This window comes from Ambystoma mexicanum, chromosome 8 (assembly GCF_040938575.1).
Source record: "Ambystoma mexicanum isolate Mex_15411 chromosome 8, UKY_AmexF1_1, whole genome shotgun sequence".
Taxonomy (NCBI): domain Eukaryota; kingdom Metazoa; phylum Chordata; class Amphibia; order Caudata; family Ambystomatidae; genus Ambystoma; species Ambystoma mexicanum.
In genome coordinates this window covers 509,102,748-509,130,667 of record NC_090929.1, presented here as the reverse complement: position 1 = coordinate 509,130,667, position 27,920 = coordinate 509,102,748, and the positions used below count along the sequence as shown (strand labels likewise).

General features: G+C 43.7%; 1 protein-coding gene across 4 annotated transcripts in view; it reads left to right on the top strand.

Moving 5' to 3' along the window:
• Window positions 1-206: 206 nt before the first annotated feature.
• The window catches only part of FAAP20 (FA core complex associated protein 20), a 121,707-nt gene continuing 93,993 nt past the window's right edge, over window positions 207-27,920 (top strand). The window contains exons 1-2 of one of the 4 annotated variants that reach the window (XM_069610177.1): window positions 251-449; window positions 16,466-18,558. In XM_069610177.1, coding sequence (XP_069466278.1) covers window positions 16,816-18,036 — 1,221 coding nt within the window. In that variant the 5' untranslated portion in view covers window positions 251-449; window positions 16,466-16,815 and the 3' untranslated portion in view covers window positions 18,037-18,558. Of the gene's footprint in view, window positions 450-16,465; window positions 18,559-27,920 lie in introns of those variants that run through there. The other 3 variants (XM_069610178.1, XM_069610179.1, XM_069610180.1) reach the window with 3 other exon arrangements.

The window sequence follows — 27,920 nt, the reverse complement described above, 5'->3', positions numbered from 1 at the left end:
AGCCTTGCCCAGACAAGACGAAGTCCGACGCTCCAGGATATCGTAGAAACGTTCCCGGTATTCAAGATAAAATGCCCACCCCAACAAGCCAAAGGCATTCAGTGCCCTTGCACCGGCAGCCGCAGAGTCGCAGACTTCCGGTTTCCGCATCCCAAATCCGTTACATCCCGAGCACTGAAAGTGCCCCGGAACCGCTTCATTGCTCCAGCGGAAATCACCGGATGACATCAGAGGTCACGTGAGGAAGAGTGGGCAGGCCGTTGTTATGGTCCTTTTCTCGGATGGGAACTAGTCGCTACCTACTCACTACTCTGCTTCATGGCTGACGAAAGAGTGGCCAAGTTTCAGTTGAAACGGAAAAAATTGCCGGCGAAGAGCGGGCGGTCAGACGTGTTGCCTGCTGTCTTGCGCGGTGAGGGGCTAGCCGATTTGATTCCGCAGCCCGGAAAGTGAGTCCTTCTGAAAGAGAGCTGTCTGGGAGTCTTTCAAGATGCATGAGCTGCGAGGCTGTATTGCCAGTGGTAAAAAGTCACTGATGGGGAGACAAGAGTGGGGTTAGGGCAGCACATATGAGTGTCTGCAATAGGGACATGTGCGGAATATGACAGAGAGAGGACGACCCTAGAGGCCGTAGGTTATTTGTTGTATCAACGATCCCATGGGTTATAAATTTGTGACTGCATTCGGGTTATGGTACTTGCTCCTTCACCAGAAAATCCTAGTGGGTCCAATATTTTTCCATGAACATTGTGGGGGCATGGTGGTGACATTTGACACTGATGGTAATGCAACATTTTTCTATACGAATACTCCGATTTAAAGAGATTACTTGAAAAGTATACAAAACTTAATTCGCCAAACTGATAAACCCTTTTAAGAAATGGGTAACTCACTAATAGTGTAGTTGTAGCCCCACCCCCCCTTGTTTACGTTACATACTATGGCCGAAGCTTCTCTACTTTCCTGATTTTATATGCCAACGATGTGCAGGGTGTCGGCCAGGGATACTAAAGTGTCAAGTCAGCAGACCTAAAACAGTGCATGCTCTGCTTGTGAAATAGCCCAGTGCGTTAAATGATCTTCACGACACCGTGCAGGGCACAACTTCAAATCCTTAGAGGATGAACAGCCTGTTTCCCTCCCCCCTCCCCATCACAGACAGCTGCGTGCGACATAGTCTTCTCTGTGCTTTAAGTGGGATACTAAATTGAGGGGGGTTCTCGTTAATGGCCGTGGCCTACGTACGTGTTTACTTGAAAGGGCTGCCTCCAGAGCTGGGATGCACTGGTGTCACACCTATGGTGCGCCTAGCCCTTCCTTTTGTGGGATGGGGGCATCAAAAGGTAATACTGCTAGTGCGCCTACGTTCCCCTGCTTCTGCTTACACCAGCCCTCCCTCCGCCCTTTAGGCGAGGGGGGTTTTTCGTTAGGTGTATGGTCTAAGGGAATTTAGGCGCACTGGCATTATTACCTTTTGATGCCCCATCCCACAAAATGAAGGGCTAGGCGCACCATAGGTCTGACACCAGTACACCCCAGCTCTCGATGCAGCAGGCATTCATTCAAGGAGCCATGTGGTTCAAAGCCATGGGCTCCTTGGGTGACAGGTCTGTCTGCTGCTGATGACTCTTTGCTCAGAGTGCTCTCCTCCTGCTTTCGAGCAAAGAGTCATCGGGAAGCCTGTGAAGCCAAAGCCACAGTTACATGGGCTGTATAGAGTGGTCAGTACTGTCGGTTTGAAAAAAGAAAAGGCCATGTCTTTTTTAAAAATGTATTGTTTCTTCTAATCCGAAGTGCTGGCCCCTGCAGGCAGCCCATGCAACCATGCCATGCTTCTGTTACACAGGCTGCCCGAGGAGTCAGCGTGGCTGGGGCTAGTTGGCGCTGGGCACCGGCTCGGGAGCTCTTTCTGCAGTCTGCCGGGTTTGGCCCCAGCTAGCCCCGGCCCACTTAAAGCCCTGGGTCTTCCTCTCTTCAGTGGGAACTTGGAGAAATGCTGGTAAACCCAAGTCTCGGAACCAATAACAAAGGTAAGGTAGCTCTGCACGCAATATGGGTCAGTTTAATTGACCATATTACTTTTTTTTTAAAAAACATTTTTTTTATTGTATTTGGTTTAAAAAAACCTTTTACAAAACACATCAACATAACATATACAAATACACAAACTCCAATTCATTTTCCAAGCACAATTAAAGGAGTTTCCTTTTTTCCAAAGAGAAAGAAAAAACTTTTCCATACTAAAATCATTCAAATCATCATAACTGTCTATTCCTCTTCATAACCCACACACTTGTTCGGCTACGTAGTTAACCAGATTTCTAACCACTCCAATCTCCCCTTCAGAGAGTTATGCCCCTGACGATTCAGAATGCAATATTACATCTTTCTAGCATCTGAATCACAGTTATTGTCATTCCTTCTGAGTAACCAGAAATCTTTCTGTCCCAGAACATTTCTGGTATGTAGTGTGATGATCCAAATCTTTAAAAAAGGAGAGTTCTTGCATGCCATGTACCTTCACAGTCCATTAATAAATGTCTAATGGATTGGTCTTCTGTTTTTTTACAGACCTTGCACAGTTGGATAGCAGAGTCTCCAAGGCCTTTTCGCAAGGACCTTCCCTGTGTGTATTACATTTAAGTGCAATCTCAGGAACTTTTTTCTGATCCTCCAGTGCAGGAATTTCACCAGATATTTATTAAGATACCCCAATTTTTTTGTCGGCTTTCAGCAGTGGATTTGAATTAGCCACGGATCGCACTTCCTCAATGGTATTCATCCAATCCATCTCATCCCATCATTTTTTTGCTTTCATCGGGTTCTCAATTACAGTTTGGATATCGATGTCGGCCTTCTCCCACCAGTCTTTTACCTGGATATCTAAATTTGATTACATTTTGTATCTTTTATTTTCCAGGTCAGCCTTTATGTCCAGATATAGTGTTCCTTCTTGTTGTGCTATTATAAAACGGTAGAGGGAGACTAACTTCCATCCTAATTGGGCTTTTAATGATCTTGGGCCCGGTTCGAACCTAATGTTTGAAATGGGGAGACACATTGGCAGGCCAAGAACATTTTTCCAAATCAATCCCTCCAATTTTTGCCGCATCCCATTCCATACGCGGGGCTTTGCTTCCACTCCATACAGAACAATTGGAATTACTTTGGCCTGATAACATTTAATTAATGGTAAGAGGGAGAATCTACAGTATACTTTTTTCATCTGGGCAGACAGTTGTTTTATTTTCATAAGGATATCCTGCTCTACTTTGCATACAGCCGGAGAGGAATACATTTTATACCCCAAATACAGCAGTTCCTCTACCCTTGGAATGTGTTGTCCTACCATCGTCCACTGTTGAAAAACAACTTTTTTATTTCTGTGCCTAAAAACCATTATCTTGGATTTATTGGGATTCGGAGCTAATCTGTTTTCCTCCACGTAGCAATGCAATTTGTTTAGGAGGCGCTGCAGCCCGACGATTGCTGTCTTGTCAGGTAAAACAACATCGTCAGCATAGGTAAGCAAGTGGATCTTAACATCTTAACCCCTTTTAGCACTAGACTTGCCAAGGCCGACGAAGCCAGGTACTCAACCCCCCCCCCTAGATCGGCCAGGTAGAGATTAAAGAAAAGGGGTGTCCCCAAACATCCCCGACGGACCCCCCATTCAACACCCACTGACTCTGATAGATGATCTTCCTCTCTGACTGTGGTGTACATATGAAGTTCAATTGGCATACCCAGAATTCCTTCTAGGATACCCCTTGCTCTAAGCTTTGACCAGAGTCTACTTCTGTCCACCTGGTCAAAGGCTTTGGAGAAGTCTTCCCATGCCCCAAAAAGCTGTTGCTCCCCTTTCTTGCCTGTATTTTTTTTCTCATAAAGTTTAATACTACACCATTTAGAGCTGTGGATAGACCCCTCCGAAAACCCGTTTGACATTTCGATAACATCTTCACTCTCTTTTCCCAAGATTCCAACTCACCCAACAGAATTCTCAAGAAAAGTTTGCTTTCTATGTCCAGGAGGGCGATCGGACGGTAGTTGACCGCTGCCGACTGATCGCCCCACTTGAACAAAGGTATTACTTCTATGAGATGGGGAATTCCTTTCTTAACAAGATCGCCCTAAAGAGCCAATTCAACAATCTGGCCCATAGAGGGGGATTGTTTTTCAGCACCTGGTACGTCAGGCCATTTGGTCCTGCTGCTTTAGAGGTCGAGCTATTCCCAATTAAATCAATGATGTATTGTTCATCATAGGAAAGGTTCCAGGCCACTTCCTTATTATTCTGCAAGATGGTTTTTTGTGGCTTCCTAAACACTTCTGTTAAGTGCTTATTCCAGTCTTTTTCACAGACCGGATTGCACTGTCTGTTTTCCGACTTTCCCTCCAGTTGGTGAATAACTGACCAAAACTCTCTTGAGGCTCTCTTCCCAATTAATTTCAACATGGATTCACCATCCTGCTGGAGCCTCCATATCATCATATCCACTGACCAGGCTATATAATTCTGCAAAAGGGATCTAGATTCTTTTTTAATAACCTCTTCACTCATGCCAGCTTTTTTTCTACCCTTCTGAGCATTTTATTCATATTTATTTTCCTCAGTATGGTTTTCTCATCGAATGAGTGGCGGTGTATCTGTTTCCCCCCCCCCCTACTTCACCGACGGTGGACATATAGACCACACACATTTGATGAAACTGTCTGGCTGACGGCTCTGAAAATGAGTATTCTCTAGTGTCCCATAAGTCTATCAGTGAGCCTCCTCCCTTCCCATTTATGTTTCAGGAAGCGTAATCTTCCTTTCCTACCCTCGAAAGACTTTGTGTCTCTTGCGAATCGAGCAGGAATTCTGGAAAGCGTAATTCCAAGTGATCCCTGCCCCCTCCTTGTGCAACATTCAAAGTAACCTTTTGCTCAAAAAGATCTGCCGACATGAATAGATAGTCTATTGTGGAGATAGCTGATCCCTGACATCTAGTTGGGTTGGCTGGGATATACCCCAGTAGTTTTCAGTTTGTCATTTCCAACCCCCAATCTCTGAGGAACTCTACCCAGGTTTGGCCCTTCTCAGATATTCTATATGTGGTCTGTTTTGTTATTTCTTTTGAGATTTGAATACATTGTGAATTTAGATCACCTCCCAAGATTATTAAAGGCCCCCCACCCCCAAACATAACTCTTAATTTTTCTAGCAATGTTGATAAATCGTCCAGAAAACCCTGCTGGGTTGAACAGGCAGGGTTCCAATAGATGTTAACAAATATCACCTCCCAGAGGGGACCTTGTTGTCTTAGATGTGCTTTACAGGCTTGAATTCCCATGATGTTATCTGAAATCAAAACAATGTCTTTAAACATAGAATTTTTAACTGCCAACAGCAGCCCTCCACTGGGTCTGCCTTTGGCTCTTTGAAGGGCTGGCTGGGTGAATATTGAGTATCCTTCCACAGCAATTTGATTAACTAGCCAGGTTTCTTGTAACATCAAGACATCGCCCTTTCTAAAAAGGTGTTCTTTCATATTCTTGGAGGTGAAAGTGTTTGGACCCCGCTTGTTCCAGCAGAACACATCTAAACCTGGACAGTTAGAGGCTTCTGACCCACTCCGAGTCTTTGAAGGACCTCTGTCAATATTTCTGGTAGCAAAGATAAAGAGTTGTCTTGTGGATGTTTCCCCGACACTTATAACCTTTTCGGTGGGGTCTTAGGATTCAACCTGGACGTCTCTTCAAACCCTACTCTAGAGGTCCATTTTTGTGCTACTACAGATGGCCTTGTGCAGCCCTCTGGCTGTGAAGTAGTAACTAGGTGGTCTTGTTTTTCCTAATTCATTTGGAGCCCCCAATATTGCCTCGAACCCTTCCCTTGCTGATAGGCCTACTTCGGCTACAAAGGCATGGTTTGGAAATCAGACAAATTCTGTGTCATGTGTGTTAAGAAGGTAGAAACTGGGCAATTTCTTCAGCAAGGATAGAATCACTTCCCTGCACAAGGATTTTATCTTGTTTTTATTTGAGGACTGTATTACTATTTTGAAGATAAATCTGCTGATTTACTGCCAAACTCGTCTACTGTTACCGCCTATTGGTACAGTGGCATTAGTACAGGATTGCAAATAGTGGTAAATCCCCATTTTTGGAGTCCATAGGGATTTTTGGTTGATTTTCTGTAAACTCTTATACAGGGCGTTCAATCTGACGATTGTGAAGGTAAAGTGGAGGATTTACTTTCAGCTTTTTTGCTGAAGTTGAATCCTCACTGCCAAACTCTGAATTTGGCTTTGTAGTGAGCAGTTTTCCATTGTTACCAAAAAAGTGGTGGTGACGGGATAGTCGCCACTTATTTTACCACACCACCTAACTTGTAACGAGGCCATGTGTTTGTACACTCTATGGCTAGTCCTTTTGACCAATGGTACTGGCCAATGACCTTTAAAATGCAATATTTACGGCATATTTCCACAAAATGCTTTCTTTTATTTAGTTGGATTTTATAATTTGCTACACAAAGAATCACTTCAGGTCAATAATTTGCTGCAAAACGTGAAAGGCCACTTAATTTTGGGGGTGCCCAGAACTATTACATTTTTGCCCCAGCCCAACTCTGGCTGGGAGATCGGGACTACAGGAAGCTAGGGAAAGGGAGTGGGGTGGGGTAGCATACAGGAATAGAACGGATGCTCGTGACCGCATGTAGCTTACTAAAGAGAGTGCTCGGCACAGACGTGAGGGGGAATTTGGACAGCAGTGGTTTAGGAAACATTAAGGGGGCCCCGGGCCGGATTAATTATTAGGAATAAGAAATTAGGTTAAGGGCTTAGCAAAAGGCAGGTGCAAAATAGAGGGGCTTAAACAGCAAGGTGTTAGGAAAAGGTGAGGGGTCTCAAAACAGCTGCCAGGGGCTACTTTTTCATTCTCCTGGCCAACTGGTTATATTGAAACCTACCAATCTCACATTCATTTTTTTTGGGGAATGTATACAAATGAGTGTTACGGCACAAGACATTTTAATGTATATTACCACATACATAATTGAAAATAAAGTATAATAGTTTGCATCTCCTGTGGATGTTAGATTTGTGGCACACTGTGTACTAGCCATTCCTTCATCCGAGGTAGCGCCTGCTTATTCTGTGTCGGCCAGGAGCCAGATGCTTAATAAATCTTTATTTAGATCACTGTGGTAGCTCAACCTCAGTTTCCGAAGTGCATCTTTGTACGCAGCATAGTGTTTGAAAATCCCTGCAGACTTGTATTGGGCTTGAAACTGGCATGTGTTTGCTGTTTTTGGTAAAATGACAAATTCTTCACATACAATATTTGGGAGAAAAACAGTTCCTTGGCACTGTGACATAGTGCAGCAGGTCACAGATCAAGACAAAGGAGCATTTCCTTCTTGTGAAATATTGCCATCACACAGGTGGAAATTACTGCTTGTCAAAATAATAACGGACACATTCAGCTTGTCCCGCACCTTGCAGCGGCTGTAGTGGTAACGTTGAAGTACTCAAAATAGTCATTGGCACAGCCAATAGTTTGTTTTTTGCATTTGTTCCAGCTTAAAGAATATGCATGCTGAAGGGGTGGTCATTACATGACTATTATTACACAAGCCGTTTGCTTATTCTCGGTGCTAACATACTTCTATATATACACGTATAAAAAAAGAAATGGGAACAAAACAAGTTTGCCACTTTCAATGACTAACTCCTATTCCTTCCCGCTGCTCAGTCTTGAAAAAATGGACCTCATAGCCAAAAATATAAAAAATATCATTCATTTTATTACATTTTCATATCAAAATACAACATCCTACAAATAGAAAATATTTCTGTAAAATAATTTCATTTAAATACCACCCACTAGGTCAATGACAGAACAACAAATCAAACCATCAACATACACGTACACATTACCCAAGGTACACTCATATTAAAACATCATACACAGCCACAAAAGGACACACAGCTTAATTGCACTTGATCCAATTCGTGTATCCACACTAATAGGCCTGACCTGTTCCTGTCCCTAAAATCACATTGGTTGAACATTCATCAGAGGCTCATCTGTAAATCTTTGGTTGATTCTTTGATTCTTGTGTAGTGGGTGTTGTTTTTAACATTAAGAACACTTTCTGCTCCTCGGGCATGGTAACATCCGTATTTTGAAGAGTTAATTCAACCATCCTAATTCATGGGAAAACAATTTCCTCAGGACCTCCAAATGGCCTCTGAGTACTACTTCACGTGGAAGGACTTAATGTTCCACACAATCAGGATTCGGCAACCCTTTTCAGGATGTCTTCTTACTCAATTTCAGTCCCCAAATGGGGCACTCCCAGCAGAGCTCACTCTTCAAGAACACATATCAGCACCATAAGTGTACTTCTTTCAACTTCCACAGCTGGCGTGTAACCCAAACAACAATGCCCAGTATGATGAAAACCGCACTGTTAAAACCTTTCCCAAACTTCTGTATAAACACAAAAGGACTACAAGATTTCCAAGGACTACAGTATTCCTTTCCCTATTCTCCTGTGTCTGCTTACATACTTCTAACATTTTCAATCATCCATGGCAAAAAACGATTTAGAGGGACACAGGGGAAAAGGTACATGAACCATTACTTGCATGGGGTATGAGAGGAAGACCATGACTGTGAGACTGATTATGAGTAGGACTAGGACAAGCAAGTGGTGCTCAAATCAGGATGTGGGACTAGGACTAGCATTGTTTTGTCCAAAAGCTGCCACTAAAGAACCACTACATGTGCCATACACAAAAATCAATGTTGATTTAATATGAGAAAGATAGCAAGCCCTTGCTTCAAGATCTGTGATAGGATCACACCTACTGGTTAAGCGTGACATTCTTAGCTATTTTGTTGATTGTTACCGAGCTGTACAGAATGTGGTCTTCATTGTTTAAAGGTGGACATACATCCATATGCTTATGTTTTCTGATGAGATATGTACCAGCAAAATGGGAGATCCTGAATTTCATAGCTGCGTTGGTAATGAGATTCTATGTCACGACCAGAGGCTCACATTATGCTTCTTTCTTTATTTTAACATGTAAAGAAAGCTCAGCAGCAAGATATTTTTTCAGTGCACCTGAGTGCCATAGATCATATGCATAGAGAAAAGGTGCACTAGAAAATATAACAAATATATACAACAAAGTAGTAACATCTGATAATATGTCCATAAGCCCTTGAGAAAATAATAAACTCCATTTCCCGGAAGGCGTTGCTGAAAGTTCATCCCGAGGCCACCAACATGTGACCTGTGTCCTCCAATGGGTGTCTGTGTCCCCCTCATAAACAGTCCTGAACATGATGCAGCTTCCTCCTTTTTTTGCTGCTCACATCAAGAGATAAGTGCATCATGTTCTAGAACAGATACGTTATTTACTGCATGTATTATTAATTATGGCCACACACTTTCCATGTAGTTAAATACTTGTTGTCATGTACTTCTGAGGAATGCATTACGCGTCCTCTCGGCTTCCGTGTTTCTCCCTTTCTCTGACGCCAGCTGCTTCTGCTAGTGCCGGAGGATACTGCGCACGTGTAACATTATTATTTTGGCTTTATCAAGCCGTGTACACGTGGAATGCAAGGGTGCGCTTCTGCGAACCCTTGCACATGTCACTCGTTCGCTTCCCCGACTCAGCTCGAGTTGCCAGAGCCAGGGGAAGCAGCTTTAACTCCTGTGTGACTGCAGCGCTGCCCGCGATAACCAGAGGGAGCTCCTGCTCTGGAGGTGCCTTACTCGGCATTCTGGCGCACGCGAGCACCTATCCGTTACGTTTCCATAACAGATTTTGCAATCGCAAGCGTCAGAAGCTGAGGGAACATACAATAGTTTACTTTGGCAATATTTTATTTAAAAAAAGGGGGAGAGACAAAGAAGACAGCATAGCCCATTGAGTCAAGGGCTATACTGAAGCTCTCCATATTTATACAGTGGGCTTGAGAGGTGTTCTGTGCCCACAGACTTAAAAAGAAAATAAAAAGGGAGAACAGAAAGGTGCAATACAATTGTAAGAATGGCAGCCCAGTACTTCCCTCATGATGGCCAGGTTTGGTCTAAATATGAGGAAGATACTTACCAAATAGACTAAGTGCCAATGGCAAACAGCTTGGAAAAGGTGCTGGGTTTTACAGTGTAGACCAGTATCAAAAGAGCTGGATCAGAAATGCTCCTGCCTATTCAGCAGCACCTGGACAAAATGGAAGAGCACCTACAAGAGAACTCCCTACCAAGAAAAAAGACTCAAAAGAGAAAGCACCTTTCAGATGGGGGATGTATTCTGGCTTGCTTGAGTAAAAACTCGACGACTGCCACCGCGAGCCAGCCAGAACCAACCACTGCTGCCCTTTCAAATGTCAAAGACCCACGAAAGGGCATAGATCGTGCCTGGAGGTCCTGTCAGGACAGGGTATTGGACGTCACTGGTCCTCTAGCGAAGATGATGGACCTAGCCGAAGCAGCTATAGCTACAGGCGACCCTATCGATCCAGTAATCCTCTCGGGTTGGGCCCAAAGAGCCATCTGTTTGCTGGGTAATGCCAGCTGTGCCATATCAGCAGAACGCCGCAAAGCTATCCTTTACAAGATTGACGCCAAACTAAGTGACCTAGCGCCGAAAGAGGGGCCGCAGTCCAAGGTCTGCTCTTCGGCGATACCTTCATGAAGGAAATGTCCAAATTTGTCGGCACCTTCATAGCTCTAGACAAAGCTCAAGCCTCCATCAAAAGTTTTCTCATCTAAAATTTTCTCCAGGGCCGGACGAGGTAGAGGTCTCTCTTCCGGCCGATACTTTTTTGATCGAAGACCTCAACAATCCAGGGTTCAACACAACGCCAGGCAGGATCGCTCAGATACCTTCTTCCCTTCAAGAGGGCGAGGAAGAGGTTGCGGTTGGAGGAGAGCCGCACGATACACAGCCCAGCAACAAACCACGGGTCAGTCTGCTTATAGCGGCGCCAGCTTCGAAAACGCCTATAGGAGGGAGGCTAGCTCTTTTTGCACGTGCATGGGATTCCTTATAAGTGGACGCATGGGTCAGAGACACAGTTCGCGGTATGCGCCTAGAATTCTTTGCACAACCCTTTCAAGTAGGTCGCCCTGACCCAATTACGATGTCCATAGCGGACGAGGAAGCGCTGGACAAGGAAATGCACAGCTTAGCTTCAAAACAAGCTTCACCCAGCCCAAGCCAAGGCGGTTTCTTCAGCCCCATATTTCTAGTACGCAGAAAGCAGGAAGTGCGCCCAGTAATAAACCTAAGGGCTCTCAATGACTTCATTATTTACCGCCATTTCACAATGGAAGAGATTCACATGCTCGGGGATATCCTGAGACCGAACGACTGGCTTATGCGTCTGGATCTGAAAGATGCATACCTCGCGGTGCCCATACATCAGGACCATGCAAACTATCTGAGGTTCTCTTGGAGAGACCGAGACTGGGAGTTCACGAGTTTGCCATTCGGACTCCCCTCAGCACCTTGGGCTTTCACCAAGCTCCTGAGGCCAGTATAGCGCATTTAAGGGAACAAGGCATCTGGCTGATAGTATACCTGGACAATATTATTTTCCTGGCACAATCTCAAGCTCTGGTAGAACAGACCAGGCTGGCCATAGACCTGCTACCAGTCTCCCAATTTCCTCATAAATTGGGAGAAATCGATCCTTCGCTCATCCAGGAACTTGTAGTTTCTAAGATTTGTAGTAGACACCGAAGCTGCTCAGCTCCGTCTCCCAACAGCCAAAATTCACTCCACCAGACGAGAGATTCGCAGACTCCTACAAAAGGACTGCATATCTCTTCGAAAGCTAGCGAGGGTAATAGGACTTCTCTCCTCTTCTATCCAAGCTATATTTCCTGGGCCTCTTCACTACCGGGAATTGCAGAGACTAAATGGCCAGCACTTAAGACAGTCTCTCTTACTCCCAGCGACTAATGGTCTCACCAGAAGCAAGGAAGGAGCTCAACTGGTGGCTCACACACATGGAAGCCTGGAACGGCAGAGCAATCTTCGGGTCTGATCCAGATATAGTGATAGTCGGATGCCAGCCACTCCGGCTGGGGAGCGAGATGTGGCCCGGTGGCCACAGGAGGAACATGGTCCACTCAGGAACTCGAGATGCATATAAACTGTCTAGAGCTCCTCGCCGGCTCTTTCGCAGTACGCTCCTTTGCCAGAGGCAGAGCGAGTTGTTGTATTTTTCTGAAGATGGATTTCAGCAGTAAAATGGATCAATCCTCAAATCCCGGCCGCTAGCGGAACTAGCCAAAGACTTTTGCCATTTCTGTCTAGAGCACCGTATTCCGGTCACAGCGCAGTATCTCCCAGGCCTCACGAATGTAGTGGCAGATTGGTACTCCCGGCATACAGTCGATTACAGCGACTGGAGGCTTGACAGAGAAATCTTCCTTCGCCTTCAGCAGGCTTGGGATCGCGTGTCCAAAGACCTGTTTGCCTCACGCCTCAACACCCAGTTACCAGTGCTTTTCAGCTTGAAACCAGATTCAGCAGCGACTGCGACAGATGCTTTCCTGCAACATTGTACCAAAGGGGTACACAATGCCTTTCCCCCGCCCCCTTCAACATGATTGCGAGGACCCGTCAGAAACAAACAGAATTGGTCCTCGTAGACCCGGTCTGGACCTCTCAGACCAGGTATCCAGTTCTTCTGGAACTTTCTTCGGATTCTTCAATCCTTCTACCCCGATTTCCCGATCTTGTTACGCTCACCTGGTTCCCACAGGGGCGTCGATCGGACCTGGACAGCTGTGGTCTCCACCAACATCATGCGTAGTGAAGAGATGACAGTCTGGACTGGCCCACCTAATCTTGTCTGCTGGACTCGTAGAAGTATTCTCCTTCAAGTGGAGAAAGGGATTTAGCCACCCGTGGACTTTAGTGATGGCCCCCCCCAACTGTTCTCGTTCTCCCCACTAATCACCTCTGATATCCCCTCTTGGTTACCTCACCTTATGTTTTTAAATGATGAGCTCACCATCCTGCATGGCATGCAGGGGCGCGTAGATACCAGTTACTTCACTGGTTTGAAGGTACTGGAGGAGTTCCGGAGGAATATTGACTCCACTGTCCATAAAGTTCAAAGAGTTCAATATGTCCGATGTTCACTCTTGTTCCATTCCCTCGTTAGGTTGCAGCTGGGTCAAAAGGAATATTGCCTGGAGGCAGCTGATGGCGTTCAGGTGATGGCGTTCAGGTAAAAGTCTGCATTACCAAACACTGTCCGGTAAAAGTTGCATGAGTTTAACTTGCTGTTTTCTCTCCCTTTATAGGTGCGGCATAAAAAGATGCAGCGAATTAAAGGATAATACCTCTGGTGGCAAAGAGGTGTCTTTGTCGGTTTTCTCGGCTCACCTTGTTATTCCTTTTGTTTTCCCCCCCAGGTGCTGGGTTTCGACGAAGAAAATGATGGAGGCAGCGCCGAGTTGAAAGATGCAGTGGACTGGTGAATATAACGCGCTGCTGCTGCTGGCGAAGCGACGCGTGCTGAAATAATGTCCTTTCCAGGCTCCGAGATGTGCTGGGTCCGGAATCGGGTAAAGAATCAAATAATGTCCGTGTTCTAACCTCTTCTCCTTTCTTTTCCTTTTGTCTAGGAGCTCCGGATTCGAGGCGGGCGTGGCAGAAGACTGGATGCTGACTTGCAGACACGGTGAGCGTTACGCTGCTGGATGCAGAATAACGCGAAGCATGAGCTGCTGTTTGGGCGTGGTTTAAATAGCCTGCAAAGTAGTCCCAGGTAAGAAGATCCCCAGAACCACACCTGAGTGAAAAATAGTCCCTGTAATAAAATAGTCCCATCCAGGCCTCACGTTGGCTTGGGCTCATTTGCAGCATGGTCTGCATAAGGTAAGTAAAGTCTATGAGCCTGGCGCCTATGGCGCCAGGACTGATTTCTATGATGAGCCTGGCGCCTAAGGTGCCAGGACTGAATCCAAGCAGCCCCCAGCCGGGGCTGTTGGGGTTTTAATGAGTATCTGGATGCCTGCTCCCGGGGCTGATGGACTCGATCCGGATGCCCAGGGTTAGGCATCATGACTGATCTCCTATTGGATCCATCGGGGCAGCGTCACCCCCTACTCCTCAACAGATCCCTCATCCTAGCAGCCCGGAGGATTTCAGGTCAAGATGGAGAGTTCCCGGCATGTCACACATGGCGGTCAGCCTCATTGAGGAGAGTTGGACTCCCGCTACTTTCAAAAGACACTCCAACTCCTGGAGCACCTGGAGGACCTGGTGCCGAGACAAAGGATTACATCCAGTTTCAACACCTATAGAGAAAATTCTAAATTTCCTAGCATCCCTAGGCGAAAGAGGTCTGGCCTACAGGACAGTTAACGCCTACTGCTCTGCCATTTTGGCAGGCCACAACCTCATCCAAGGGATCCCAGCAGGAGAGCATCACCTTGTTTGCAGACTGCTCAAGGGTGTCAGACTTACAGTCCCGCCTCCTTCCCGCTACGATAAGATTTGGGACATTAACAAAGTGCTAAATCTTTTTCCTATCTTGGCCAGATAATGAGGAATTATCCCGCACTGCTTCATCCGGCAAGCTCACTACACTGCTCTGCCTTGTCTCCTGTAGGAGAGTTTCTGACGTCAGAGCCCTCGACCTAGCGGGCAGAACCTTTTCCCCTGATGGCATCGTGTTCCATATACATATAACAAAATGCAACTCCGGGGTGATTTCTTACCCTGCTTTTAGGGACCAGCCCAAGCTCTGCTTAGTCAGATGCCTGAAGGCCTACGAAGAGGTTATGGCTACTCTTAGGGCCTCTCCTAATGGGCAGCTATTGATAGCTCTGCGCAAGCCCCATAAAGCAGTTTCCGCTCCAACCTTAGCACGCAGGGTGCGGTGGACTTTAACCCAAGCAGGAATAGATACTTTGTACTTCGGAGCCCACTCCATGAGAGGAGCCATGGCTTCCAAGGCCTTTCAGGTCGGAGTCAGACTGGAAGATATCATGAGGAGGATGGCGGACTGGGCAGGTGAATCTATATTCAAGCAATTCTACCTGAAACCGGTAGAATAGCCGGCATCCATTCTGGTAAGCAAGCTTTAAACGAGCATAATGTGAGCCTCCGGTCTTGACATAGAATAAAGATTTTCCATAATAACTTACTAGACACCCGGCGAGAAATGAAGCATGCATCACGCTTGATAATTAGTATATACATTGCTAAGAACAATTGATCATTTTGAATGTATGTTCCTCAAAATAACAAAATAATTTCTCTCCCACCCCTCTATGGGAACTAGGGTTGTAATATACATGAAGTAATTTATCTCTCTCTTGACAGCGCCAATATACAAGTCCCCCTAATCCGCAGCACGTTTCTATCTTCTGCTACGAGATGGCTTCAGTTGCAATTTTTCTATCGGCCAAGTTCTTAGCCTCGAAAGAGGAAGTTGCATCATGTTCAAGACTGTTTATGAGGGGGACTCAGACACCCATTGGAGGACACAGGTCACATGTTGGTTGCCAGGTCACATGTTGGTTACTTTGGGATGAACGTTCAGCAAAGCCTTCTGGGAAATGGAGTTTATTATTTTCTCAAGGGCTTATGGACATATAAATAAATAATTTGGCATTTATATAGCGCTACAAACCCTGAGGTATCTGAGCGCTGATTATTATGACCCACAGTGTGTGGTGCTCATTTATTGACTTCGGAAGGATGAAAGGCTGAGTTTGGCCCTGCCGGGATTCGAACCTGCATTACCAAGCTCTGCACAATGCCAAAGCGAGCGCTCTACTCGCTGTGCCACTTGACCGGATATTATCAGATGTTACTACTTTGTTGTATATATTTGTTATATTTTCTAATGCACCTATTCCCTATGCATATGATCTATGGCACTCGGGTGCACTGAAAAAATCTCTTGCTGCTGAGCTTTCTTTACATGTTAAAGTAAAGAAAGAGAAGCATAATGCTTTCCTCTGTGTCTTTAATAGAATTAAGACTTTCTAGTAAGTTATTATGGAAAATCTTTATTGATCACTGTGGACTATAACTAGAAGGATTGTTATGCCAGTTGTGTAAGGCAGTCTTGCATAAGTGCCCCACCAACATTGTTTACATTACTTATGTCCATGCAACCTTCTGGGGATATTGCTTTCATTTGTTCTCTCCCCTCTGTACATACCTATCGATTGCCACCTCTCTTTGCCTCTAATTTACCTCCTGTAATTATATGCTTGGATCATGCTATCGGTATGTATGCATTGTTTTTAGAAAGGGTTCCTAAACTCCTAATCTGTGCCCTTTTTAGAGTAGTCACATGTCTTGACGACATTGCAGTTTAGTGGCAAGACGTTTAATTTGAATAACTTTGTATGTAAAGCTGCTGTTCCAAGAAGTAAGCATAATCGTAACCTCATTTGTGTCATTTTGCATAGGTGGAACCCATACTGTCTTTAAAATGGACTGACCATCTTCAAGCTCCCTAGGGCAGAATGGAATTGATGTCTTCGGAATTGCTAAGGCAACCATCCCAGCAAAGAATTGAAATGTGATGACGAAGATCTAATATGAACCCTGCTCTGATATGACATGTACATCTATTTTCTTAAGTCACTATGTTTATCAGACCCCCATAGATAAACGTATTCATCCATACTTATGTTATGTGCATGAAAAGAAGTTGGCATTCCAAAAAAGATTTATACTATCCTCTTAAATGGAGAAGACTCTGGAATTATGAATTTAGCTTGGTATAACCACATAGGTAACCACTAGACCAAAAAATATGGAGGCAGCGAAGGAAATGAGTTCACTGTGGGCTGAACTCGAGGCCACCATGCCTGATTCCAAAGAAGAACTGAATCTCCACTTCTCGGAGAAAGTAGATACAAGTATTGTATTTCTACTTAAGCAAGCGGGAGCTCAGTTGTATAGTAAGGAAAAGGACAAATGTGTGCAGACAAGTAAAATAATACTAGACTATGCCTGGGAGAAGTTAAACACTGGAACATGGAAAGATGTGGACAAGGAATGGAGAAGAGTCTACTCGTACGGCTCCCTTTTTAAGGCTTTGGGTCTATGCACCCAGGACCATTCGCTCAAAGAAGCAATTAAGGTCTGTGATATGGGGTTGTTAATGGGTGCATCCATTTTGGACAATATTCTTATCCAGGTAATAAACATTCTTCAGAAACATTTTACGATTGCTAAAAGATCTTCTGAGGATGGAAATATAGACTGTACTCGAAAGAAAATCAAGGGCAGTTCTTGCCTGTTTTATCCAGTAATGCAATTGGAAACTGCCATTCCACAACTTCTGTGTCCTTCCCTGCAGTATTTCAGAGATAATTACCTTATGCCTCAGAAGCCTGTCATATTGAATGGGGTTATCGACCATTGGCCATGCCTGAAGAAGTGGAGTTGTGATTATATATGTGAAGTAGCTGGTTGTCGGACGGTGCCTGTTGAGATAGGTTCTAGGTATACCGATGAAGCTTGGTCACAGACCCTTATGACTGTTGATGACTTTGTTGATAAATATATAGTGAATCAGCATAGCAGTATTGGATACCTGGCACAGCATCAACTTTTTGACCAGGTACCTGAACTAAAGAAGGACATTTGCATCCCAGATTACTGCTGTCTGGGAGAAGGGGATGAAGAGGACATCACAATGAATGCTTGGTTTGGCCCCGAAGGAACAGTCTCTCCCCTCCATCATGACCCTCAACAGAATTTTCTGGCCCAAGTAGTAGGAAGAAAATATATCCGCTTGTATTCTCCTCATGAATCTGAAAATGTGTATCCACACGAGACCGCCATCCTACACAACACTAGTCAAGTGGATGTGGAAAATCCAGACGTGAAGAATTTTCCTCTCATTGAAAGAGCCACATACCAAGAGTGTATTCTGTCTCCTGGACAGATCCTGTTTATCCCAGTTAAATGGTGGCATTACGTGCGTTCGCTTGATGTTAGCTTTTCTGTTAGTTTCTGGTGGTCGTAATTTATGGTGGACTTTGGTCACATGTATAACTGTCCACGGGATACATATTTCAAAGTAGCATACTGGGATGCAAAACGTATAGGCAGTCACTAGGAGAAAAAAAAACCTGCAGGATTGACGTCTAAACCTTTTTGACACTATGACCCAAGATGGCTTTGTGGTAGGACATACCTATTCTGAAGACTTGGCTGTACAGTGGCAGATCTGGGATGGACAGCACAGTGCATGGGCAAAAACATAATTTTGGAGAAAGTAATCTGTGCTTTCATTCCATGTTGCACATAGAGATTGATGTCGGGGAAAGGCGTTTTATTAGTGTATGGTTGGAAAGTCAGGTTGGGATTAAATGCTTGTAGTTAAGGTGTCGGGGTGTGTGCGCAAAATGGAATGGAGTTGAGGCTGCAATATTATGGTTGCAAAGCAGTTTGATGACTATACATTATCACTCGCCTTTTGACTACACAAGTAGATTTTACTGTAGTAACCACTAAAATATTGGATTAATTAAAATCGATAATCTAGGCCACTTTCAATATTTTCTTCTAAAAAATGAATTGTATCCCCTTTTTTGTCAAACGGGGGGATGACCTCTGTCATTGATTGTTAGGCCAAAGAAGCACAATCGTCACCCTTCTGTGTGCCAAGAACATTGTCACGTTTGTGCACACAACTAGCCAAAAAATGGTGATGCTTTTTTAAAAAAAAAATTGGAAAGTTGTTTGGAGCAGATTTCTTTTGTGATCGAGAAGGTCACGTGATAAATTAGGCTTACACAGCTATGGGAGGGAGGGCTAGTATTAGGAGAGGCATTTGTGATTAATGAGGCGTTTTTTGGTGGGTGCAGGCCAGAAGTACGGATAACTATGGGCTGGTATGTTTCTACACGGTTTTAGTGGGAACACTTTGGTATTTGTCTATCCATATGGGAGAAATCAAAATCGTTTACTACCACTGAGAGCTGCTAGTGTGGAAGATTTTTTGTGGGGGGGTTGGGAGGGGTGTATCGGTTAGGAGGGTAGAAATGTTACTGAGTCGTGCACTGTGGTACTGGGGTTGCTAGCAAGTACTTGGCTGCAGTGTGCTTGGGAATGCTTGTATGTTGTGATGGGGAAAAGGTTAGAGGGTGTTTCTGGACTGACTATTAAAAAAAAAAAAACGTCCATGGGAGTACTCGCTGTCTTTAGTTTTGTTAACTATGCTAATGAATTGGCTATGATGGGTTGGGAGTGCTACTTCACTAAGTCCTATGTCTGTGGTTGATGGGCGAGACCCACCCATTAAGGTTTGGAGAACTGGGCAAGCATAACAGCGATGTAGCATAAAAGAAGACTTCAGATCCTTTGTCTCACGTGAATGGCACTTAACCCAGGCTGCATCGACTGCAGAGGTCTTTGTGCAATGTTGTATGAGCCCTGGCCTGGGCCCGAGCATTGGTATTGGAGCTTTACGTCTGATATGGAGGACGCGTCGGCAAGAAGCACGCAATTGGTATAGGTCTTCAGCCCACTTGTGTTTGTGCTAATGTGCTCAGGTAAGGGCTTGAAGGTCCGGGACTAATAGTGAGTCATACTGACCCAAATGTGTTTGGCTTGGGGCATGCATAGCCACAATAGTTTGTTGTAGTCTGTTGTGAAGACATGTTTATAAGAGACCTTCTGAACGTCGGGTGGCTCTCCAATGTGCAGATGTCCCCGGTGTTACTTAGGTTAGTACCAGGAGTGAAAAAGAGGACACTTGCTGGAAATTCCGGTTGAAGGATGAGACTGTTACCTGAGCCGTGTTGCTGGATGAAAGCATTCTGACAGGTTAATTTGGGATAAACCTCTTCGTTTGTAGATGTTAAGCCCGTGCAATGGAAGGCGCTGTGGGCAGTACACATCATTTTGAGTTGGCTTGACTGGGGAGACTGTGCATTTTCCGGAAGGCCATAGTGATTTGCTTCCATCTTTCTAGTCCTAGTGGGAGTCGTGCTGCTGGGTTTCATGCTCTTTGTAAATAGTTTATCAAGTATTTTGGGAGACCTAGGTAAAGGCTGTTGTCCAATTCCAGTTTGGAGATTATTGGGGTGATGGCAGCCATGGATCAATGTGGACAAAACCGAAAGAAGATGGCTGGAAGGTTTTAAATTGACAAAACCTATGGCATTGTTTTAGTCAACTGTCCAGACCACTATTTTTCATTCTGCCTTGCCATTACAGAAGTCGAAAGACCACAGCGAACCTGGCATGATTTCCCCCCCCCCCCCCGTTCCGCCCACCAGAAGGTGCAGGACAACTCCAACTGCAAGTTCGTGCCTCTTCTGTACAAGATTTGTGTGGAAAAATCTGGTGTGGCAGAATGCAATGCATGGATTCTAGTTATAGGAAGCCTATTCTCGCATACCTTTAACTTTAGTGACAAAGGTGAGACATTTGTTCATGAGAAATCCAAGGTTTTTAACTGTCGTCGGCGGCTGGGGCAGGTTCCCATTTTTTTATGGACAAGAAATGTTTGCTGGTAGGTTGTTTTGGTCATGAGTTCAGTTTTAGATCGGCTTAGTTTTTTAGTCACTTAGTTTGCCATTCATGGATCTATCAGCGAGTTGCAATTACTAATGTCTGATTTATTTAGAGTTGAGGCTTGTGTATGTTCGTGAATAATTAGAGTATCACCCACACTATCCCTTCCCTTCGCTCTGACTGGAGTTGATGATTTAGTTTTAGAAGTGGGATCAAGTTCATATTGCAGAGTAGTGGATAGAGGCTGGATCCACAGGTGACATTGCGGGTGGCAAGGGTGCTGATTTGAAGGGTGAGGTGTTGGTGGACCACAATCTGTTGAAGTGAAATGACAGCATCCAATGTATTGTGATTCCCTGAAGTCAGATGACCACAAATCATTTGAGCAGGATAAGTTTGGCTAATAATGTGGAAAGCTTCTGAGGTATTTTGAAGGATGAGTGCACTTGGTGTTGGTGTCAGGGGTTTTTTGTCACTTTCTCGCCGATGGGCGAGTTCATTATGCTTCCCCTCATTAGTTTGAACCCATGTTGTGACTCCTGCAGGTTGCTGATGGATTAACATCACGTAATTTTTATTACTAATATATATGTATGTATGTGTATATATATATATATATATATATAGCCCCAAATACTGTGTAAAACTGCTCCACCTACTAAATAATCCTGACGTGTAATGCAGGTTAATTGGACATGGGGAAATTCACTCATCCTCCAGTATTGTCAGCTACTTTTTAAGGGTCCGAATGTCCCTTCTGAAATATTTGTATGCACTCATTTTATTCCCCTCAGCTGCACTCTGGATGGCAGTAGTGCACCCGTTTAATCCCAATTACCCTGAAATCCATTTTTGGTATTCCTGCCCTTGAAGTCTGTTGGTTAAGGCTCTCCGAGAGGGTGTGCTCTGCAACAGCTCTGTGATAGATATGTGCTGAGAACAGAGGCGTTGCCCGGCCTCAGGGTCGGCCAGCTTCTGCATTTTTTTTAAAGAAGAATCACAGAGGAGCGGTCAATGAGACTTGGCACAGAAAGTCCTTATATAGGGCTTCAATGCAGCAGTCCCTTTTCTGCAGCCTCTCACGTCTGATCTGTCCTGTCAAGAATGTACTAAGAAAGAGCCCATATGTCTGAGTCTTTGTCAACTTTGCATTGTCCTTACTACTTTCTCAGATTCTTTCTATTCTCTCTAGTACCTTCAATGAGTTCAGCTAGCGTCCGCTCTGTCTCTCCAGTCACCACAATTAACCTGTGGTGATAGATCTGGTGCTTGCTGCTGAAGCCTGAAGACTACTACAGAACTGAGATGGTCACTGTGGCTTACAGAGGGCTGGTGGGTTTGACACAGCCACAGTCGGCAGTCCAGGTGGCACCCGCCAGGCCCTCCAGTGAGCCATAGTGACCATCTGCTTTGTAGCAGTGTTCAGCAGCAAGCACCAGATCTACTATTACAGGTTAATTTGTGGGGACTGCAGACCCAGAGCGGACGTTAGCTGAACTTTCATTGGAGGTACTGCGCCATAGAGAGAATACAAGTGATGAGGACAATGCAACGTTGACGCAGACATCTGGCATGGGCTCTTTATACACTCTTGACCAGACAGATCAGCAGTGAGAGGCTGCGGAAGGACGGCTGCATTTAGCCCAGTGCCTATGGTATTTCTGGCTGTTGTGGCCACAATACCCTGGGGAAGTGGCAGGGGCGGGGGCAGATGAATAAACAAATGTTGAGCCTCAAAATGGATATGCAAGTTGTTGCTGTTCAAGTATGGTTAGCGTGGATATGGCTGACTTCGGGCTTATCTATATTCGTTAATGGCCTGCTCACCCATTTTCATGAGCCTATATTAAGCCAAGAGTAGACAGCCGCCTTTTGGCTCCGTCAGCAGCCTCTACCACCGTTGATGTGGAATAAGATGCATTAGTGGGTGGCTACCTTTTCAAATAAACACATGCTCTGCTTTTTGTGTTTTTAGTATAAACATACATTACACACATTACACACATTAAGACAATACAATTACATCAAACATTTCATAAGAGGGGGAAAACAAAGAAAAGGTCATCAAAATTATATCAAAAATCTCTAAAATAAATGATCAAATATCTATATGAAAGACTCAAAGTACTTTTCCCTCAAAGTCCATTTAGTAGCACAAACTAAAAACCGTGAAATTCTATATACTATAGCAAATGACCCTTATACATCCAAAGGCACGTTGAGACCATTTCCTCCATGCATACCATTAGTAACAAAATTCCCATGTTTATATTGCTTATTGGCATACTACACGTCCTAGTGTCAGAACATAACTTTTAAAAGGCTACCAATGAAATAATTAAGGAGACTTGTATACCATTCACTAACCTCTCCCACACACTTGAAGTAATCAAAGATGGCAAGGAGCGGACAAATCTCCCAACATGAATTGTCATCTGTATAGCCATTGCAGGACATTCCATCACCACATGGTATGTGGTTTCAAACAATTTAATTCAGACGGTCTACATACTCTCTTATCCTTTGTAATAATCAAACCGGGTCCAATTACTCGAATGTGGGCAGACCATTATTTTGAAATTTCCTATACCACATTCTAGTCCAGTGGGAAGGGCATGCCCTTAAATATATTCTCATTTCATTGCTCGTCGTGCACCAGTAAGTGCCTTTATATAATAATCTAAGTAACTTAGCGCCATCATCCATTTTATTGATTCGCAATTACCACGTCGGTTGAACTGATCCCCAAATCGAGCAAATACCCTTCACTGAACTTCTGCATATATTTAATTTTCTTAGTTCTCATCCTGCCCGATTCAAAGCACAAAGTTGAACTCCTCCCATTCATCCATCTTCTATACAGACCTATGCTTCCTTCTTCACATATAGATCACCATGATTGTAGCTCCAATTCTAGCCCGATCCCACTGATTGGCACTGAAAATGGAAGGTTCATAACCGCTCTCCATGCTTTCCCTTTCGGGTTGGCAAATGCAACTAACTTGACCCCATACAGACCATCGCTGTGACCTTCAATCGCTAGAACTCACCCAATGGAATTAACGAAATGGCACAGAGTCTGTCATGTACCGCTTTAATAAGTGAACTACATTTCAAAACCTAATTCATCATTTTTCTTTTTCAAATCGCTTTTGATTGGTGAACAATAAACCAAGATATATAATTTCGTCCACCTGCCTAATCCTTACATTATTTATTATCCATATATATTTGTTGGTTTCTTTCTTATCAAAAACAGGCATGACCTTTGATTTATCTGCATTAATGACCAATGTATTCTCATTTAAGAAAACCGCCACTCAATCACGGAGTGCTGTAAGCGAACCTGTGTGATGTCAAGAAGGATTGGATCACCCATATAGGTGATACAGGTTGCCCTCCGATTACCCAATTTCGGAGGACACACTCTCCACATCTCACATTCACTACACAAGTCGTAGAGATGCAGGTTGAAAAGGGTCAGTGACGGAACGCAGCCCTGACACAGACCCCTTCCAACCTGCACCACGTCAAATACAAGTCCTGCTGAGTCCAAACAAACTCTTGTCTCATTCATGTGGAGTAACGGCAACATGACAAGCCCGGATCTATCCTCCATATCATCAGTCTTCCCCTATCCACCTTATCATATGTGGAGGACAGATACAGATCTAGACTTGCCACAAAAATAGACCGACCCATGCCCCTATCAGTAAGAGCTATACATGCTGAAGAGGCAAATCCACTTACTGGTGTCCCTATCCCTTGTCTATAACTGGTTTGCAAAATGTGAAAGAGACATGGTCTAAAGCTTCTTGGCTCTCACTACAGCCTTTTTTTTATAGATGTGGACGATACTGGCTTACTTCCATGCTTCTGGCATTAATGGCTTACTTCCATGCTTCTGGGATTATTACAGTGCACACTACTTGTACAAATAAACTGTGCAGGATATCCGCCCATAATTCACGGTTCTCTTTAACAGGGAATTCGATATACCATCTGGACCAAACGCTCTGGACCTTTTCAATTTTCCAATAGCCTTTATCATATCATCCCCATCAAAGTTGATAAACCCTTTGTATGATACATCTATTCTTAAAATGCAACAGGTTAATATGTACCTCCTTACTCCCGTACAATGTAGAAAAATATTCCATCCAAGCAGCACCTGTTAAAACATTAGATTGCATGCTGTTTTGCCCTTTCCCACCATTATTTAGCCTGCACCAAATTCCTCTTGCATCTTTGCTAACAATATCGGCCATAAGATCTTGGTTCTCAGTAACGTGTGCTTGAATTTTATAAAACTTGAGCCAGTTCTTATGTTTTTAGAGAATTCGTCTAATCTTTCTTCTCCATAACAAGTTTTTTCCTAAACATTCGAATTTCTGCATGCATTAATCGCTTCCTATTATTAATAATACGGTCGAATTTCATAATCGATTCGAAACGGTTTCTGCTTCCACTTAGCTTCCGGGCATATATTCAACTTGCAATTGTTTTGAAGGAGGAAAAACGAGCAGGAGAGGCCATATGCATCTTTTCTTTCACCAAACCCTTATACCAACGCCTAGCAATATGCCTATAAATTTCCCCAACATTTCTACAAAATCGTGATTGCCTAATAGCTGTGGAATTAACAATTGCATTAATGCAGGTAGACCTTGAACCCCTTCTGCACCTATATATTCCATCAATCGCCAGTTAGCAAAGCATGATGTGGTGTTTTCTCCCCCCTCAGAGAGAATATCTTTCTCATCGACATAACAAAAATGTAATCCATGTGGAGTTTGAAATCGGTCCAAAACATGTGGCCTGTATTAACGTATGTCCAACAATACCATTGAGCTGCAGAAAGACCCACCTCGCCAAAAATGTTGCCCATATCAAGCTTCCATTCTTCTTTATTTCATTTATAGGTTATATATATAAGGCGCTTGTACAACAATACTGTTTCAAATTCTTAAACCTGCTCCCTTGCTCTAATTTAATGCCACATTCACCTCTTCCCTCCAAGTCACCAAAAGACGGCCCTAAGCAAGGGCATGTAAAATTAAAATTAAAATCGCCAGCCACAGTTATGGGACATTTCTGTTTTTGGTCCGACCACAGCACAAATAAATATTCTAGTTTCTCTACAATGTCTTTACTTGAGCTGGATTACTCATTAATTTAGTTTTGCATCAGTTTGCAGTGAACCATATTCTTTCTGGTAACATCCTGCACAATTTAGTGTTCCTTTTAGTTTAAAAAGTCCAAAATGCAAGAAACGCATGGCTAAAACAAGGACACATCAAATGTGTATGTCATAGACAAGAAAAACACAATTACAGTGTAAAACAAAGGAAAATTGGGAAGCAAAAGATGTTGCAAAGGAAGTCTTTGTTTAAAAAAAAAATCAGTTTTCTTGAAGATGTTATACATTCATATGTGTAACATCGGATTCCATCCATATGTCATGCTACTAGCGACTAAAATTCATAGTGTTTGAAGAAAATGCATATTAATTCAGCAAGTGATTCAAAGTGGCCCTGTGTATTTTAAGTAGAGAGTAAAAAAGATTATTCTAATGGTTACCATATAAAGGAAAGGAAAGGCACACCAGCCGGATGTCCCAATTAAAGGGAGTTCTTGACAAGTGGACTTAATTCTGGTAGACGGAACGTATCTCATCTTATCACATCTGTAATATACTACAGATGATACCAAATCTGTTATGCTTCAAATCGCATAAATGTACATACCTGCACTAATAAAGTATTTAAATTATATTGTATGTGCATATTTATGGCTCAAAGACAGCTGGTTCAGGATGTGAAAGCAGTATTTCCAGGTTCTGAATGTTGAAATTGATTTGCTGTGAAAATCGCAGGCTTGTGACCGCATGATGTCATGACATTAGTGCTCACATAATGACGTCATGACATCACCGCGTGTGTCACCATTTTAACATGAAGCATACAATTTAATGGAATGGCGCAGCATAAGTGCTTGAAAAAAGGAGGGCGAAAAAACACTTATCCGGTGTAGATCAAGATGTCAAACATGCATTTTAAAACATTTGTTATGAATGTTTCCAAACCATAATACGGTCAGATAACATAATACGTGCCTCAGTATTTATGGTATCAAGTACGTAACCAAACAGCAATGTTCTGTATTTTCAATACGTAGAATCTTCTAAATTCATGTGAGAAATTATACAAAATTATAGTGGAGGTAGAAGATCTTGATTAAGACCAGAAATGTGAGTCTGCATACGATGGATTCCTTGAGCCTCCTCATGTAACGGAAGCTGTGGATTGGAACTCAAAGCAGCAGTATCCAAAACTCACGAACATATATCGTTGGTGTGATGAAGCTCCACAAAGTGTTGGACCAGTGGTGCGTTTAAGGTTTTACACTTTATTCTAGAACAGTGTACGGAAATGCATACATGGACTCCTCTGAGATTGTCTCACTTTTGTCCATTACTTAAGGATAAAGAGGAATTGTACCTCCCTAGTGGACTTCCAGTCCAACGCTAAAATAGTTGACATTCGACTAGCACCGTGGGGATACCCCAAAAAAGTATCCGTCCCTCCCATAAGAGAGCCAGCTCCATTCATAGGGAAGCTCTGACTATCCCTACGGCCAAAGAAGACCAAATTAACAGATTGACATGTTGCCACTGAACATTAAATAATATTGGCTCATAGTCGGGCTGAGTCTTCTGAATGAAGCAATTCCAACGCTTACTTTAAAAAGATCAAAAAACCCATGGGACAAACTAGTCCCAGACCTCTTTCCATCTACAAAGTGAGTTAGATGGAATAGGTCTTACCCGATAGAAACCAATTTTTCCTTGCACTATTGTGAATCGTGGGTTTGCTTGCTCCAGTGTATATAATCTCAGTGGGGTCCTCACTGTAAAGACTGGAGGGGGGTGTCTGTACTCCTCCTCTCTATATGGTAGAGGAGAGGCACAGAGGACCCCAGCCAAGATTCTCTATTCGGTAGCTATGGTTGAGCAATCAAGGCCTAGCTTCTCAGGAGGTGATGCAGGCTGGTTCTGAAGTACAGTGTAGTCACCAAGTACCCACAAAGGAATGTCCACACACTGTATTGGTGAAAACAGTCTTTATATAATTAAGGTTCAAGGTTATATACACAATCACAATAACTCACTTTGTGCTCAGTTATTCTAAAATGGCAAATATATACAGTTCTAAGTGTTACCACAATTATTATCAGATTTCATTAAAGTGCATCAACTCTACTCTGGTCAAATGTCACACAAATCAATTTATAAAGATAATCAACAATAGACATAGGAGGAAAGCAGTTGGTTGGAACAATTGGCAGAATACTGGCCCCGTTTACCTAGACACAGTAATGTGTGGA